This window comes from Castor canadensis, chromosome 4 (assembly GCF_047511655.1).
Source record: "Castor canadensis chromosome 4, mCasCan1.hap1v2, whole genome shotgun sequence".
Classification (NCBI taxonomy): domain Eukaryota; kingdom Metazoa; phylum Chordata; class Mammalia; order Rodentia; family Castoridae; genus Castor; species Castor canadensis.
The window spans coordinates 151,777,281-151,794,806 of NC_133389.1; the positions used below are offsets into that span (position 1 = coordinate 151,777,281).

Sequence of the window (17,526 nt, forward strand, 5' to 3'; positions counted from 1 at the left end):
CTATATGAGTTCACAGTGGCAGCCATCTACAAGCAAGGAAGTGAGCCCTCACTGGAACCTGACCATGCTGGCATTCTGATCTTAAAACAAACCTCCAGACTGTGAAAGATATTTCTGCTGTTTAAGCCACCCAGTCTATGGTATTTTGTTATAGCAACCCAAGCTTAAGAAAAATTCATGTAAATTCTAGAAATGGCCTTCTCTCATCTCAATTCTCCTATCCATTAACTTGCTGGTTGTCCATCTCCCATGTGTGTAAGGTCTGTAGAGGGGTTGGGGAGCATTGTCCATGCTGTAGCCTCATCTCCAGCAGTGCTTGGGCCACAGCAAGCACTTGGTATTTTCAGTTGTTGTTGGGAAATGATTAGAAAAATGAGGAAGACAAGATATAGAGGTGGAAGGCTGATCCTTTCCCCTGAAGAGCTAGAGAGCAACTGGGACCTCAATCTGAAGTGGGAGGCAGCCGAATTCCACAGGCCTGCGTCCTCCCTCTTCTCCCTGGTCTGGATATACTGACCTTAACCTCTTTCCCTGCCAGACTTTAAAATCAGGAGCTGATGGGGATCTTAGAGATAATTAAACACAGCACTTACATTTTCCAGATAAGAAATCCCACATTCAGAGGCACTCAGTAGTGTTAATGAGAAGGAAAATCACAAGTTTGCTCGTTTATCCCAAAAGGTACCAGTACCTGACCAAAAAAACCCATGATGTCTCTTTACCTTTTGTCTCATGACTTCTTCACCAACATTGCCAGCTAAGACTTGTTTCTGCTGTCTTGAGGATGTATATTTGTGTTTGAGACTGCAAGTAAGTAAATATCCACCCATATGCAGTTTGGGGCTGATTAAGTAATGCAGGAAGGATGGCCAGTTCTTGTCAATGACTTAGAAGCTGATTAGTATTACTGACTCCTAAGGCATTGGTCCTAAACGTTACTTTAATGTTAGTCACTATTTCCACTAGCTTTTAAAAATGTACTGCTTCAAGAAACTAAAGCAGATACCTTAAAGCAACTGAGGCCAACAGAAGAAGGGAACCAGGAACTAGAGAAAAGTTTAGATCAAGAAGAATTAACCTAGAAGGTAACACATATGCACAGGAAATCAATGTGTGTCAACTCCCTGTATAGCTATCCTTATCTCAACTATCAAAAACTCTTGGTCCTTCCTATTATTGCTTATACTCTCTCTTCAACAAAATTTAGAGATAAGGGCAAAATAGTTTCTGCTTGGTATCGAGGGGGTGGGGGGGGAGAGGAAGGGGGTGGGGGGTAAGAGAGGGGGTGTAGGAAGGAGGGAGAAATGATCCAAACATTGTATGCACATATGAATAAAAAATAAATAAATAAAATAAAAATGTACTGCTTCAATCTCCTACTCTTATGATGCTTGTTTTTCAATGCTTTTAAATAGAAAAACCCTTGAAACAGCACTTGAAAACTTAATGAGAAATGGTCTGTACAAAAATGGCTGCTTTCCTCTGAATTAAACGCTGGTAATTAGGACTAAGATAGTTTTACTCAAACTACTCCATGACAACTCATTATTCTATACTTAAGAAATGTCTTCTCAAAGAGGAACTGCTTTCAAAATTAATACAATCCTCTATATAATTTGAGTTGCTAAGAAACTCAACCATTTTAATTAGTTACCTAGAATTCTATCGTTAGTTATTAAAAACAGAAGCTCTAGACAGTTTTAGGAGGTATCTTCTGGTAACTGAAAATTTTTTGGCAGTCTCTTACCTGTAAGACTGTAGACATGCAATGTTGCTCTTGTCCAGACAAACACTTGAGTAGGAAATACTAACGGGCTATTAGCTGCCAAAGTCACCTTACTGCTCTAGATAAAATCTCTGCACATCCTCTTTGATTTAATCCATGATCTAACCTAGCCCAACTACTAATTACTTATAAGCCTCCTCTGTCACAAATCTTAAGTATTCCTTTGCACTAAAACATCTAGTTTAAATCATTTTCAACCTTCATCTTACATTGTATTCTCTCACACAGTGCCAGCACACTTAGCACTAAAAAACATCAATGATTTTGTTATTTCAGGATAACAGACCTCTTCACGACAGAAGATAGCATTTTTACTTTATTGAAAAGGAAAGCTTACCTGGAGTTCACCAACCTCTGAGCCTTTATTTTTCTCATGCTCTGATGAGAAAACAATGGGGCTCTTCTGCCAAGAATAATTAGGGCCATCCAAAACAACTCATTCTGGTCCATCCCATCAAGATTCTGTTCTGAACTTAATAACCCATTCTCAACCTCAGATTGGAGGTACAGGAGAGAGACCATCAATATCTATGGGAGGATTGGCTCCAGATCTCACAGAAAGAACAGAGAAAGGGTACTACTGACGGCAAGGTAAAGAGATTGACATCTGCCTCCCAGGGCTGCCATGAGCACTCACCTGTGTGTGAAAGATGTTCACAAACTGCTGTGTGAGTGCTAGGTGTTTCTCCTTACAGACAACAGCCTGAAGACTGAGGGTTTCCCCTCAAGAGAACTGAAAATTTAACATCTTAATATGCTATCTGATTAGTATAAATATATTATGAAGAAACTAAAGTTTAATTCAAGATTCCAACAAAAGGTTGAATTGTGACATATTTTTCTTAGGAATGAGATGGCCTTCCATCATTTGAGAATTTCTCTGTGGGTAGATGTGTCTCAAGAGGACAAAGTTTGTCCATTTCCATATATTCTCTTTTTCTCTCTCTTGGGGAGCAAGATGTTCAATAAATTTGTCTTTACTAGTCAAATATGGTTTGTGTTTGTTCAGAAAGTCAAATGATCCCTAACAGAAATGTAGTGTTTAACATAGCTCTTTGAGTTGGTTCCTTTCCTACAAGGGGCAGCCATATTCCAGTTAGAAGGCACCAGCAAGATGAGGCCTCCTTGACAAAACATTACAACTGGGAGATGATTAACTAATGCCTCGTGTTTCTAACCAGAATTTAAATACTCTTTCCTTCTCTGAACCTGTCTAAGAAAGAAAAGCAAAACTCAAAAAACTAGTAACTATCAAAATATGCCTTTTATTGAAAGAAGTAATAGATTTAAGACTCCTGCCTTTGGGTTATTAGAATTAGAAAGTGAACTTGGTTCTTTGCCAGCAAAGATGCTGAAATGATGGGTATTGATTAAGAGAGAGATCTCTAAAACTTCAGAGGACCTTCTGAGGCCAAAAAGGCATAGATCACAATGTGGGCAAAAGAAATACTGAGGCTGGGTTTCCATCAAGTTTTTTTTTAGGGTGCTCTCTGTTATTTCCTCTGTAATCATAAAACAACCTTATAAAGATGAATGTCTTTTATTATGAAAATTGCTGTTGCATTACAGCCAACATTCTGAAACAGTATTTTTAACAAACACTTATCTTGATTATAAAGTAGAGCAGAAACCATGATCCTTTTCCAAAAGTAATTAATATCTGCTGAGTCACTTCACATAAATCAGGACTGTATGTTCACCGTGGTGTGTGAGAGATGAGATGAGGAAGAGCACCTATGTTATCCAAAACAGCTACTAGTGTTACTGGTACAGTGTACACCAACAATCTACAACAGGACATTTTTTAAAAAGCAAACCACTAAAATATTGAGGTGCCACAATACTTTTGAGACAGATGGGAAAAGCCAAAGCTTGTTTCCTTTTTCTTCCATCTGTGAGTTTGATGCAAGGTCTAGGGAAGAACCACAACACGAGGCTGGGGATCACTGCAGTTTTTTCCTTCTTTATTTCTCAATCTTCAGCTCCACACAACAGCCTCCTTGCCGAAGCTCATCAGGCTCTCAGTTGCAGGGATTGAAATACAGTATTTGCACATGAACGAGTAAGGTTCCATAACAGTTCAGAGTCAGTGTTTGAATTCCAGTGTATTAACTCTCTATCCCAGTGAAGAAACCAAAAACAAAATTCCTATGTTCTTTTTAATCAGGTGGCAAATGACTCCTATGTGGAAGCATTCCATGTTTGGGGTTAGGATGTAGAAGTCACTACATAGAACCTCTCCCATCATGAATACCCTGGTGGAAAAGCTTAGAAAAAGTTAAAACTGCAGCTTAAAAATTCCTCTTTCCCCTCCCCCAGCAAAGAAGCATGCTGCACATGACTGGAAGGGGTCTAGGAAGGCATAGTGTGGCTACTAAAGTTTCCAGTACATCTGCTTCTTATCAAGGGATCTGGGGTAACTGCAGATGGATTTAGGCAAACCAGAAACTCAAAAATATTCAACTTCTTTAATGTAAGAAGCTGTACTAGGAATTTTTCTTACAACTTCATTAGCTGATTCACCCTTTACTATAGGACAAATAGCCTTTTTCCAAATGGTAAATGTATGAAATTTTTGGAACTTAACATAGGCCAAGGATTGGGCTGATGTGACTTCTACTTCCATTTTCATCCTCCTTTTAAACTACACAGATTTTTTTCTTCTGGGCTGAGGGCTCTAATTATTAGTAAGGCTCAGAAATAACAACCAAAGTAACACAAAGTCCTTTCCAATTTCAATACCATTCTTTTTCTCCACAACAAAGACTCCAGATGGTGCTCTAATCCTCAGTAGTTTTCAAACTGTTATGCAGCCTAGTTAAGCTTCTCACGCTGGATCTGGTAGTAACATGCCTGAAAAAAAGTTCAAAACAATTCCAAATTTATTTTTAAAGAAATTATGTAAACAGAGCAATGCACTAAAGAAAAAAATCCCTTATTAAAATTGAGGGCCCAACAAATTCAGTTGCATACACTTTTCCCTGTCTCTTTTAAGTCTCTCATTCAATGGCTATTTTTGGTATAGCTGCAATTAACATGCATAAGATTTTACATATTTTCCTTCTAATTCTAAGACAAACAAAAATATGTTCTACACCACAGTGTACACTGGTGACTGCACATACACAGCAAGCTGATCATTTCCTAGGGTATATCTGTACACTAGGACAGGTGTAATCAGAATCACCTGAGACATTTAATAAACACAGAAACTGGGTATCACTGCATACTCAGCCAGTCAGAATTTCCATTTTTAAAGAAGTACCCTCAGTGATTCTGAAAGTGCCTAGGCTTGGGAATTATTCATATTACAAGGAATGCCATGTCCAGGAAATGATGATTTTTACTCTTTAAATCCTTAGGATGAATTCCTAGGAGGATTACTGACCAAACCCCACTATTTTTTTTGCTGTTGTTGATAACTATGTTAATAATTTATAGCAACCATTATTATAATAGCAGAGGGTGATTGCTATTTATCCCATTAACAGTTATGTGGAATAATGATTTCACTCTAGCATGGGGTATAATTTTAAAACAAAATTTACTGTTTAAGAGTGAGTATGAGCATTTTTCTACACATAAATTTACTAATTCAATTTTTTCCTTGCTGCTCTGTTTAAAGATACTCTTCATATAATATAAATAATTTGTGGCCAATATTTTCCCTAGTTTCCTCTCTTTTTCAGTTTAATAGCAATGTTATTGTTGTTTACTTTAAAAAGTTAACTCAAGCCAGAAACTGGAGATTAAGTTCTAGTTTTTTTCTCATTTTAATTTACCTGTCTTTTCCTTTTCTCTACAAATCCCAAAGAATCCTTAAGTTGCTATTCCACATTTTTGGCAAAAATGATAAAACTATCCAACACTTTACCATTTATTAAATAGCTCATCTTTTCCAATTTTGATTTGCATTCTTCATTTTTAATGTTTTCATTTTCATGTGAAGTTTTCATTATAGTACTGTCTATTCCTATGACACTAATAAAGTATTTGATCTTAATTATTATAATTTTATAATATTTTACTAACTGGCTCAGTGGGTCTACTCTCCCTCTTCGTCTCAGGAGGGCCTTTGCCATTTTCTAGCTGTTGTTCTTCCGATAAACTTTAGAGTGATTCTACCAAATTGCAAGGAAAAAAATCAAGGTGGGAAATGAAAATTCCTTCTAACAATCCCTAGAGGGCATCCAAATCAGAGTACCTTACTGTAACCGACTGGTTATAGAAAATACAAGGTGAAGAAAACAGACTGAATTCAAATTCATTATTTGCACACTGCCTTCTGTGTCTTACCTTAGTTCTATTAAGCAGTTCTACGGTTGGATACTTTTTAGGGCATTGAGAATCCTCTGTTTCTTTTATAAATATAAATGTAAGTATTTGCAACAATTTGAATGATCAATTTACAGAGAACATTGGAAAGTGATTAATTTGCTTTAGTATTCTCAAGAATAACTGACTTAACCTACTTTAACACAGTATCATATTTTTAAATATCAACAATCTGTGCTGTAAAGTTATTTAATGTTTGCATTAAGCTTTTCTATAAAGGAGAAAGCCTTTAGTGAAAGATTTATAATATGGCAAATGAAGGACAGCCTTTAAGATAAAAAATACCTACACTCACCTTCAAGGTAGTGAACATTATACCTTGTTCCCCATGCTGAAGGTAAGGATCCATCAGATCCTCAATGAGGTGTACCTCAGAGCCTAAATTCCTAATCCTGCCCCAAAGAGAAAAAGACAACTGTTATTTCAATTTACAGGTCCATCCTCCTTTGAATACCAATTGATGGAAAGAGAAAGAACAGCTCAATAAAAAGGTGATACCATACTGGAATGAGTTAAGACAAATGAAGAGCATGTTCCTGTCATTAGTTCAGACAAGGAACACAGCAGACTTGCTAAAATAATGACTTGCTAATAAAGTAAAGAAAACTGGATACCTGGCCCGTAGCACCACATATAAGAAAACAGGAAACAAGTCATCCATGGACCACAAGAAGTCTTCCTGGAGGGATGCCAGGACACTTTGAGAAATCTCTTCAAAAGTCTGCTGGATGACCTTAAGTTTGTCTGATGGGGTAAAGGTTGTGCTGTGAGAAAAAAAAATTATAAGAAGACAGCATGTGATTTTCTTAATAAAGCCACGTCTTATTAATTTTTTGATAATATCCCCTCCTGAATCTCACATGCCTGAAGACACATCAGGAGTACTGAGTCACTGAAAGGGTTGACCCCCTATGGCGCTTTGAGAAAAGAAGCCTCCAACTGTCAATGGTTCACATGCAATAATTTACTAATCACCTATAATTTCCTTCTACCCATGTGGAATCTTATTCTCCTAATACATGCTCTTTTCTGAATGACAAGTTCAGTTAATTTTCATTTGGATAAAGATGTACCTATATAGAAAAATTTCTGGATAGGCTGTCTACCACTTTTGTAAATGTAAGCATTTCAGAGTAAAAGATAACCCAAATGTCTCAAAAGAGACTTTCTGATCTCCAGGTTGAGTCTGACAACATCTGGAAGTGGAGAGGCACTTAGAGCTTAAGTAAAATAAGATCTTATTAATATCCTAATGGACTAACCACTACTTTGATTTTTGTCTTTTTTTCAGCAAATGAGGTTTACCTGATCTGCTGTAGACATTCCACTGCTGAGGCAAAACAAGCATCTTTTGTGGTTGGCAAAACCTACAAAAAGAAAATTAATGACAGTCAAAGAGGAAAGCTATCTTTTGCAACAATAAAAATAAATGATCCTAGGACTGGGGTGTGTTCAAGTGGTAAAGCATCTGCCTTGTAGGCACAGGCCCTGAGTTTAAACTCAGTATTGCCAATAAATAAATGAATGAATGGATGAACGAATGAATGAATAAGTAAATAAATAATCCTGATGGTAGAAGTGTGGTTCATTGGTAGATAACTGATGCTAATACAAGCCTGAGTATTGTCCTACCAAAGTAAAATGGAATTTTTTCTTTTGCTATTTTAAATACTTCACACCAAAATTAAAGGGCACATTTGTTGAGAAAACTAAAATCTACTGTACCTTTTTACTTTCTCCAAGGATTGACAAGGTCACTGGCCAAAACTTCCTATAATAAAACCCATAAATTATTAGCGTAAGTTGTTACTATGTAGATAAATCCCATAAAAAGAGATGACAGCAATATTGGCTTTCCTGTTTCCATTAAAAATAACTGTTTTACAGATAAATTTTAATAAACATTCCAAAAGTGATTTAAGAGTTTCTATCATCCCTAAGGAATTCGTTATTCTGTATTCCAGTAACTCTACACATTATAAATACTGATAGATTGGGCCAAATCTTTCCTTCTTTTGGTTTTATCTTACTTTTTACTACTCAGTTATTCTACTGACAAAATTTACTTTTCAATTTTGGCTTATTCACTGTTTTTGAGAGCACAAATACATAATTATTGGGTGAGTAAGAGATCAGCTTTATCACTGCACTCTTTTTTTTATTATTGTTTTATTATTCATATGTGCATACAAGGCTTGGGTCATTTCTCCCCCCTGCCCCCACCCCCTCCCTTACCACCCACTTCGCCCCCTCTCTCTCCCCCCCACCCCCTCAATACCGGGCAGAAACTGTTTTGCCCTTATCTCTAATTTTATCACTGCACTCTTTAGAAAAAAAGCATAATCATTAGTATTCACCTGGAACAAGAAGTAATGCCTCATGACAAAAAGAACACTTCTAAAATCAAAATTAAAAATTACAGATGGAGGAAAAAAAAGGAAAGAAGTGTGCCAAAGATTGAATATAACTATTTCTAAGGAATGTGAATATAAAATATTTATTTTGCTTTAAATAACTATAAATTATCAGTCAAAATAAGCCATATTTAAGTTATAAATATGACAACACAAGAATAGCTACTCAGGGGGCAGAGATCAGGAGGATTGTAGCTCAAAGCCAGCCCAGGCAAACAGTTTGCAAGACCATATCTCAAAAATTCCCAACACAAAACAAGGCTGGCAGAATGGCTCAAGTGGTAGAGCACCTGTCTGGCAAGCATGAAGCCCTGAGCTCAAGTCCTAGTACCACAAAAAAAAAAAAAAACAAAAAAAAAACGCGAGAGAAATAAGAAGTTTTCATATTCATCTCCCACTATTCTCAGAAATGATTATTTAATATCACTGTTTTGCTAAATAAAGTGGATATGCAAATAAGTAAATAAACTGTAAGTCACATACATAACTAGATATCAAAAGTACCAAATTCGTGACAACACTGGTGGATCTTAAATTAAAACCTTTTGGGTGTGTTTATACCTACTGCACTTACCTCTGTACTCCAAGAAAGCCCAAGAGAGCAACATCTGCCTGCTTATTTAGTCGCAAAACACATTCCCAGTAAATGTCTTCCTCGCGATCATTATCCAATGCATAAAGCATGAATAGTGGTGGGTAGAGCCGAGGTAGTAACACAGGAAGCAGTAATCCAGAACTCGTTACTACGTAACTATAAAATATTGGAGTGGGAGGACAGGAGCATTCCTATTAAAACTGAATACAGAATCAAAGACATAGCATCCTTTTCTAAAAGTCAAAAGTGCAGACGGGACACTTTAAAGAAGTTATAATGCTACTCTATTATTATCTGTGATAGAGGGGTTTGTACTCAGGGTCTTATCCTTGCTATGCAGGCACTCTACCATTTGTGCTGTGACCCTAACCTTTTTAGTTATTTTTCAGATAGAGTCTTGGGTTTTTGCCCAGGGTCAGTCTCAGACTTCGATCCTTCTACTTCTGCCTCTTGTAATATGGTATGCACTGCCATACCAGCTTGTTTGTTGAGATGGGGTCTTACTAACTTTTTTGCTTGGACTGGCCTGGAACTGTGATCTTCTCAAGTAGTTGGGATTATAGGTATGCTATGGCCTTAGAGTTTTGTCGTGGACCAATTGCAAATTCTACTCAATAACTGAAAAACTAACTAAAAATCTACTTTGCTCCCATTTTAAGGCTGCTTTCTCTGGTATTATTCAAGGTCAAGATACTACTTTGTGAACAATCTTTGTGCCCTGATTATTTGTGCCTGCTCTTTCCTGGGGTATAGCTAATACAACTGGGGACTTTAGAGGAACCCAGAGATCACCTAATCCAACCATACATTGTAGAGGAAATAGATCTAGAGAAGGCAACTTATCCTGGACTCTTCAGATAAGATCATCTAGTCCTCAACCCATTTGTACACCATCTTAGCCAACTCCATTTACCCTGGCTCTGGTGATTCCGATCTGGAATCCGACTTCCCAGTGCAAAATGACTTCCTTTCCATTGGCAGAGGAGCAGAGAGAGGGATTGTGCTGCCCTCTTCAGGAAGTTCAGGAAATAAGAACCTAAGAGATAATTAAAAAAAAAAAAATGTAACTACAGAATTATACTTCCAGAGTGGCTAGTAAATATTTTAGTCCCCCAAGTTTGACTTGATATTTCCTAAAATTAAGAGTGCAGTTACTGAGTATTTCTAAAAGGACTTCAAGTACGGGTTTTGTTTTATCTAGTTACTAAGGAATGAAGAATTCTGACCTACCCAAGATATTATTTCTTACAGGCAAATCTTTTGTGAGGCCAATTAGTATTAACTACAGAGACCATTAGTATCAAATATAAGCAAATACTAGTGAAAACTATGCAAATGTAAAATAAAAGTGGCTACATAAATTATAAAAATCTCAATGTAAATTTTAAAAATGTTTTTAAAGATGATTTGCTAAAATTTAAGTTTTTGAATGATCAAAGGATTCAAGTATTGAGGGTGCTTTTTTTCCCCCTCTAAGCTTGAGTTTTACCCTGTATTTTATCTCTTACTTCTGATATACTGGAGGCTCTACATACGTAAACTTATTGCCTTTTGGGTTTTTTTTTGTTTTTTTTTTTGCAGTACTGGAGTTTGAACTCAGGGCCTCACACTTGCTAGATAGGTACTCTATCACTTGAGCAACTCCACCAGCCCTTTCTTGTGTTGGGTATTTTTGAGATAGGGTCTCGCTTTTGTTGCTTAGGCTGGCCATGAATCCTGATCTTCCTCATCTCTCCCTCTCAAGTAGCTAGGATTATAGGCATGAATCACTGGTGCCCAGCTGTCCTCTTTATTTTCACAGACCTAAATCTTGACCTTTCAAAGGAAGCTTGTACTCTTGTCTATTTTTGTAGATTTATACCTTGACCCTCCCTCTGTCCTAATTTTATAGTTGGGAAAACTAAAAAAAGGTTCTAGGACAAATTTATAAACTTTTTCAAAATTATTCAATGTAGTTTTTACTTGTTGGTTTAAACCAAAAAAAAGGTTTTTGCATATAACAAGCTTAAACTTGCTTGCCACCTGCAACTGTCTACCCCAAGATGCTTAATGGTTCATTTAGTTACCTTCATCAAAGTCTCTGCTCAATTACTACCTTAGAAGTCAAGCTTCCTTGACCTTCTGTAAGATAGCAGCACCTTACCTCTAACCCCACCCTCATTCCCTCCTATTTTTCTCTAAAGTGCTAATCATACTGATATACTATATATTTGTTTCTTTTTACCTCCACTAGAATGTAAACTCCATGAGAACACAGATTTTTGCTGTTGTTCACTGATGGTGACTGACAGATAAAAACACTCAATAGCTACTTGTGAATAAATGAATGAATATAATGCTATTGTGAAGGCACAGGACATAAATACTCAGGGACAAAGCTTTACATTGAACTTTATTCTGCAGTTAAGTTTTAAAGACACAATTTTGCCTAAATATTAAATTTAAATAAGACGACAAGGCGAGGCACCGGTGGCTCATGCCTATAATCCTAGCTATGCAGAAGGCAGAGATCAGAAGGATCATGGTTCAAGGTCAGCCCAGGAAATTAGTTGTGGAGACCCTATCTCGAAAACACCCAACACAAAAACGGGATGGAGGAGTGGCTCAAGGGGTAAGAATGCCTGCCTAGCAAGTGCCTGAGTTCAAACCCTAGTACTGACAAAAAAAAAAAAAAAAAAGTACATTCCACACCAAATTAGAATTGAAAAACCAAACATACATTTTATCTTTCTGTTACACTTTATGAGTAGGAATACATATAAGAAAGTAGCAATGGCTAAGGTTCATCTTTTTTCATTTATAGCATAAACATAAATTAAGCAAATATTTTCATTATTTAATCAATTTAAGGACCTGTGGCATGAAACCACTTTCTTGATGAATAATTTCTGTGATAAGGGCATACATGATTCTTTGCAAAAGAATCTAGCTGTTCTATCTGTTGATGTAAACTACTGCAAAGCTTTCTGATTTCAGTGAAAAGACTGCTTGCCTCACTAGCTGGAAAAGTCGTGTAAGATAGGACTTCATCTCCTTTACAGCCTCTTGCAGTAAGCGCCGATTGGCTCCTACGCCCACATACGTCATTCTGTACACTGCAACCAGTGCCTCCACAAGTCTGCCCAGGGGGTGCAGAGGAGTGTCACAGGCCTGACCAGGAAGAGAATCAAGGAAGTCAGTCAATAGGCAATTAGAAATAACAGCAGAAACCATCAATCAATGAATAATCAGCTTCACGAACAACAAACACTTTTCAAAATGATAGGAGTTAATTTTTAGACCAGGAAAATTCAAATGCCTTAACTTTTATGATTATTGAATCTACCCAAATTATACAAAGATAGAGTTCCTAATTTTTTTTTAATTGACAAGAGAGTAATTGCACATATTTATGGGGAACAGTATGATGTTTTGGTCTACTTATATATTGTGTATTGATCAACACAGGATACTTATCCATCACATCAAATATTTATCTTTCTTTAGATGAGACCATTCAAATCCTTTCTTCTAGTTTTTCTGAATTATTTAATACAATATTGTTAACCATATTACCCTCTGTGTAACAGAACACCATCACTTATTTTTCCACAACAGAAAACTATTCAGTTATTTAAAAAAAGGAGAAAATCTTGTCATTTGCAGCAACATGAATGGACCTGGAGATCACAAGATTAAGAGAAATAAGTCAGGCACAGAAAGACAAATACTACATAATTTCACTCATGTGAAACCTAAAAGAATTAAGCTCATAGAAGTAGAAAGCAAAATAGTGATTACAGGAATTCCGAATCTTCTTAATCAATGACTTTTTTTTAACATCTTCAGAAAATAGCTTTGGAAGTCCTGATATGGAATGCCACTGAGAGAAATATTCTAATGTATCTTAAACCTCACAAAAATTAGCCAAGCATGGTGGCACATCAACACACAGGAGGATGAGGTCAATCAGGGGTACACAATGATACCTTGCCTAAAACTAAGCAACATCAACAACAAAAAGCTTCACAGAAAGTATATAAAATGATGCCTTAGAGAAACCCAAATATGATTTTGCTCTGAAAAACATCATGCTTCAATTCCCTTGATTTCTCATACTCCTTTCTGTACCCCTGTACAAATGCATGTTGTACTTTAAATTCTAGCTGATCTTACAGAGTTAAAAAGAAATAAAGGAGATATTTCAGGGGCTAGGGAAACGTGCTTTATTCATACAATTTCTGTCTTGCTAACTTTAAAAAGCCACTTTAAACTCTGACCTTACACCTCAAGAACCCCCTTGAGCAAATTTTAAACTTAAAAGTCTTATCCTAATAATGGGACAATCTTCATGTAGAAATGTGATCTTAGTCATCAGAGAATTTGTAGAATAAATACTAAGAGAGAAAAACCAGGATGAGATTAACATTTGAATGATCTATAGTAGTAACATCAATTCATGAAACCAATGCAATTTGACTCTAGTTTACCTTTATTAAATACTTCTTGATGTCATCATATTTCTCCACAGAGAAGGCACCAACATGCTGTGGAATGAATTCCAAACTCTCTAGTGTCTGAGTCTGTGAACGGCTTAGTATTTCTGGACTATAAAGAGAAAGGAAAGCCCACTATGTATTTCACATCAAGAAAGGAAGAAAATGGGCTGTAGGTGTGACTCAGGTAGAAAAGTACCTGCAAAACTGTAAATGTGCACACGAAACAGTCACCGACTAAGGATGAAGTACAGCATCCAGCACAGGACTAAATGAGCTCATACATGGTAGATGACCTGTTATTAGGTACTCAGTTTACATAACTTTCATTCAAAACAACATTTAATACTACTTCATGCCAACTACAACAAATTAATGAAAATTGTGCTCCAATCTAAATCATGGTATTGAGAAATTCCCAACATTAGCTTGAAGAGAAAACTGGTGGTAGACCTATTAATGATAAGAGGAAAATGGAACAAAAAGGGGAAAGAGTGAAAGAAAAAGGAAAATAAGTCAAAGGAAGAAATGAAAACGGGCTCAAGTAGCAAGGAGTTACTGAGGGTACTGCAACAAGTGGCAGGGGAAGCACATGCTGGGTAAAGGGAAGTTCTGAATGAAGAGGCTAAGACAAATCTACACACTAGTAATCAAAAGAAATTTTTGACAATGGCATTCTATTATTAGGTTATAATCAATTAGAAAACTGGAAATAATGCACAGTCATTATTATTATATCACTCAAGATTAAAAAAATAAGATCTTTGTGATAGCAGCATGGTTTTATGCAAAAGTCCATTTATTCTCAATTCTTGGAAACATCCAGCCACAGTTAACTAGCGTTAACTTCAAGGCTAAAGTGTCAAGGTCTACCTGACAGCCTTTATCTGTGAAGGATGACCTTATGTTTCATACACAAAGGCCAGATCATGTTTTTTGTTTGTTTTGGTTTTTTTTGCTTTTTGATACAGGGTCTTGATACATAGCCCAGGCTGTCCTCAAACTCTCCATCCTTCTGACTCAGCATCTCAAGTGCTGAGATTGCCATGCCCAGCTAGTTTTGGTCAATTCTAGGATTTTCCATTGGTAGCAACCAGGAACTTCATGAATGAAACACTTTTTGTTAGAGTTTAGTGTGAGACATTTAAACTTCCTGAAATACATTTTGGTCTCTGGAATCTAATTTTTATATAATTATACTGCACTTAGTAACAAAATTATTTAAAAACTGATAAATTAGCCAAAGAATTAGGTAACTTTTAGGAAACAAGAACATTTATATTCTGAAATAAATGGTAAATTTTAATTTTTGAGTACTAGAAAGCAACTAATACATGCAAATGAAAACTGGCATAAAACTAATTTTGTTTTGTTTTGTTTGTCACCCAGGGCCTTTGCCCATGTTTTATTTATTTTTTCTAGTTTATTTTATTATCATATTATTATATTATATAAAACTAATTTTTAAAATCAACTGTATGTAGTTGTACACATAGATCAAAATAAGCTCTTTCATATTTTAATAACAAAGGAGAAGGCTCAAATGACTGCCCAGAATTATACTCAGGATAGTTAATAAAGAAGTTTTGCTGTACAGATTAGTAAATGCTGGGCAATGCTTGTGGGACTTACTGGTCAAGTTAAAAAATCTGAAGAAAGGAAGAAAGGAAGATGGAGAAAAAAAAACGGAGAAAAGGAGAAAAAGTAAGAAAATAAGAAAAAAAAGAGAAAGAAATCTGTAATTTTTCTTTAAGCATTTCAAAAACACTAAACAACTTCTTTCTGGTCTCTAAGGCTTCTAAGGAGACAATACAAGTATTTATTTAAATTGCTGTCTCTTCAGCTACTTTCAAGATCTTTTTCTTTGAATCTGAATATGATGCCTCTACAGGAGCATCTGAGATTTTTCCAGCACAGGGTTTACTCAGCTTATTGAAGGTACAGGTTCATGTCTTTTACCAAACTTGAGAAGTTTCCAATAATTATTTCTTCAAAAAAATTGCCTACCCCCACATTCTTTCTCCTCTTCTAGAATTCTAAGGACACAAATTAAGAACCATAGATCCTCAAGAATCTGTTCACTTTCTTCCCCATGTTTTTACTCGGGTCTGACTGGATAATTCCTACTCATCTATTTTCAAGTTCACTGGCTCTTCCACTGCCATCTCTGCTTTACTACTGAGTCCATCTGGTGAGTTAATTTATTTTGTATTTTTCAACTCTAAACCTTTGATTTGGTACTTTTTGATGTCGCTTTCTTTGTTGATAATTTCATTTTAATATTTGTTTCAAGGATGTCTGAGAATGCTCACTTGAGCATTTTTATAATAGCTGCTTTAAAGTTCTTGTCAGGTAATGCCAGCATCTATGCCAGCTAATCACTGATGCCTGTTGATTGTCTTTCCCCAAATGAGTTGATATTTTTTATGGTTGCTCTGGGTCTTGTTTATATCCTGTGGAGAATATTGACAGGCATAAAAGATAAAGATAGCAGGCCTGAAATATTATCTTTAGAAGGACCTGCTTTTAAGGCTAGCTCTTGGTGGTAGCCTGGGAACTAAGCTTGCTAAAAGTTCCCTACACTGTTATGAAAACTTCCCTAACTGATAAGAGTTCATGCTACCCTCAGACTGTACTAACATTGTGTGATTTATGATAAATATCTTCTTTCCCTGTGGAATTGTGGAATTCTGGAAGTTGCCAGGCAAATGGCACCCATGTTCCCAGACTCCAGTAAGAAGAGCTTTAGGCACTGAGTCTCCAATGTGCTGAGCCAAAATGCTGTGCATAAGTAGCTGCATTTTACTGCTAGGAGGTTCAGGTACTCTCTGTGACCCTCATAGAAGGGAGAGAACATGGGAAGCTTACTTATGGTGTCTCTGGAGAGACTTTTTTGTTTCCTTACAATCTGACTATGTATCATTAATATGTTGTTATAATCTTACTTGTGAGTAAAACTACATTTTGAGTCTTTGAGACCTTCTAGCAAATCATTGGATGTCTAGGTGATCTTGGGAATCCCTAAACAGCTGATCTTTTTGTTTCAGTCTTCTGTGGGCTTTGGTTCCTCCAACATCATTTCATTACTCAAAGTCTTTGCAGTCCTCTTTGGATCTGCACTGTTAATGTAGCACTTAATGGTCAGTCTAGGACCTAAGTACAGGTCTACCTATTAACTCAGTTCTCAAAGTCTTCAGCATACTAATTAGGATCAAATTCATGTTATGTGCAGGTCTCCAGTGAGCATAGGGGTTCATAAACTTTATGGGATTGTTTCCAAGCTCTTCTCTCCATTTCTTGCCTGGTATTTTCAGGTTCTCAGAACTTCCTTTTTTGTTCCTATAGCCAGAAACTGCCCACTTTTGTGAATGTGCTATATCTAGGGCCCAATGGTGGGAGGACAGAGAGCAAGGCCACCAAATCAATGGGGTTTGACCTTGCCTTGTGGACCTAAGGATCCAACAACAGGAGAAAAACTTCTACTCCTTTGGAGTATGGTTCCTATAAGTTTCCTGTTCATAGCTGGTCTAGATGCTGTCATTATCATTCCTGCTCCAGAAGTACCTGGAGGCTAGAGCATGATAGACTGGAGAAAAAGAAGAAAGCTAGGTGAATAACCTCCAGTCAGAGTTTTAGGGGGTCCTTGTCTCTCTTCTTGAGCTGGAACCAGAGGTTTTTTTCTAGATCTCTGGCTGTCTATACCATAGTGCTTACTCTCAAGTTGCCCTGAGTTCACACTGAGGAACACTGAAGCAAAATAATCCGGTAAACTCACCACTGACTTTGTGGGTCTTTGAATTCAGATGTTCTTCCTCAATCACTTGTTGAAATCTACTTTACAGAGTTCTCAAATAGTTGCTCATGTATTCTGTCCAGGTTTAATAGTTGAGTTCAAGAGAAGATAAAGGAGCTGTGCTTTAA

General features: G+C 36.5%; 1 protein-coding gene across 4 annotated transcripts in view; it reads right to left on the reverse strand.

Moving 5' to 3' along the window:
- Positions 1–3,307: 3,307 nt before the first annotated feature.
- Positions 3,308–17,526, reverse strand: part of Als2 (alsin Rho guanine nucleotide exchange factor ALS2) — a 91,593-nt gene continuing 77,374 nt past the window's right edge. For all 4 annotated transcript variants that reach the window (XM_074071424.1, XM_074071423.1, XM_074071422.1 and 1 more), the window contains 9 exons: positions 13,600–13,717; positions 12,123–12,280; positions 10,044–10,166; positions 9,110–9,286; positions 7,847–7,892; positions 7,427–7,488; positions 6,736–6,885; positions 6,417–6,513; positions 3,308–4,639 (listed from right to left, as the gene is read on the reverse strand). In XM_074071424.1, coding sequence (XP_073927525.1) covers positions 4,601–4,639; positions 6,417–6,513; positions 6,736–6,885; positions 7,427–7,488; positions 7,847–7,892; positions 9,110–9,286; positions 10,044–10,166; positions 12,123–12,280; positions 13,600–13,717 — 970 coding nt within the window. In that variant the 3' untranslated portion in view covers positions 3,308–4,600. The remainder of the gene's footprint in view (positions 4,640–6,416; positions 6,514–6,735; positions 6,886–7,426; positions 7,489–7,846; positions 7,893–9,109; positions 9,287–10,043; positions 10,167–12,122; positions 12,281–13,599; positions 13,718–17,526) is intronic.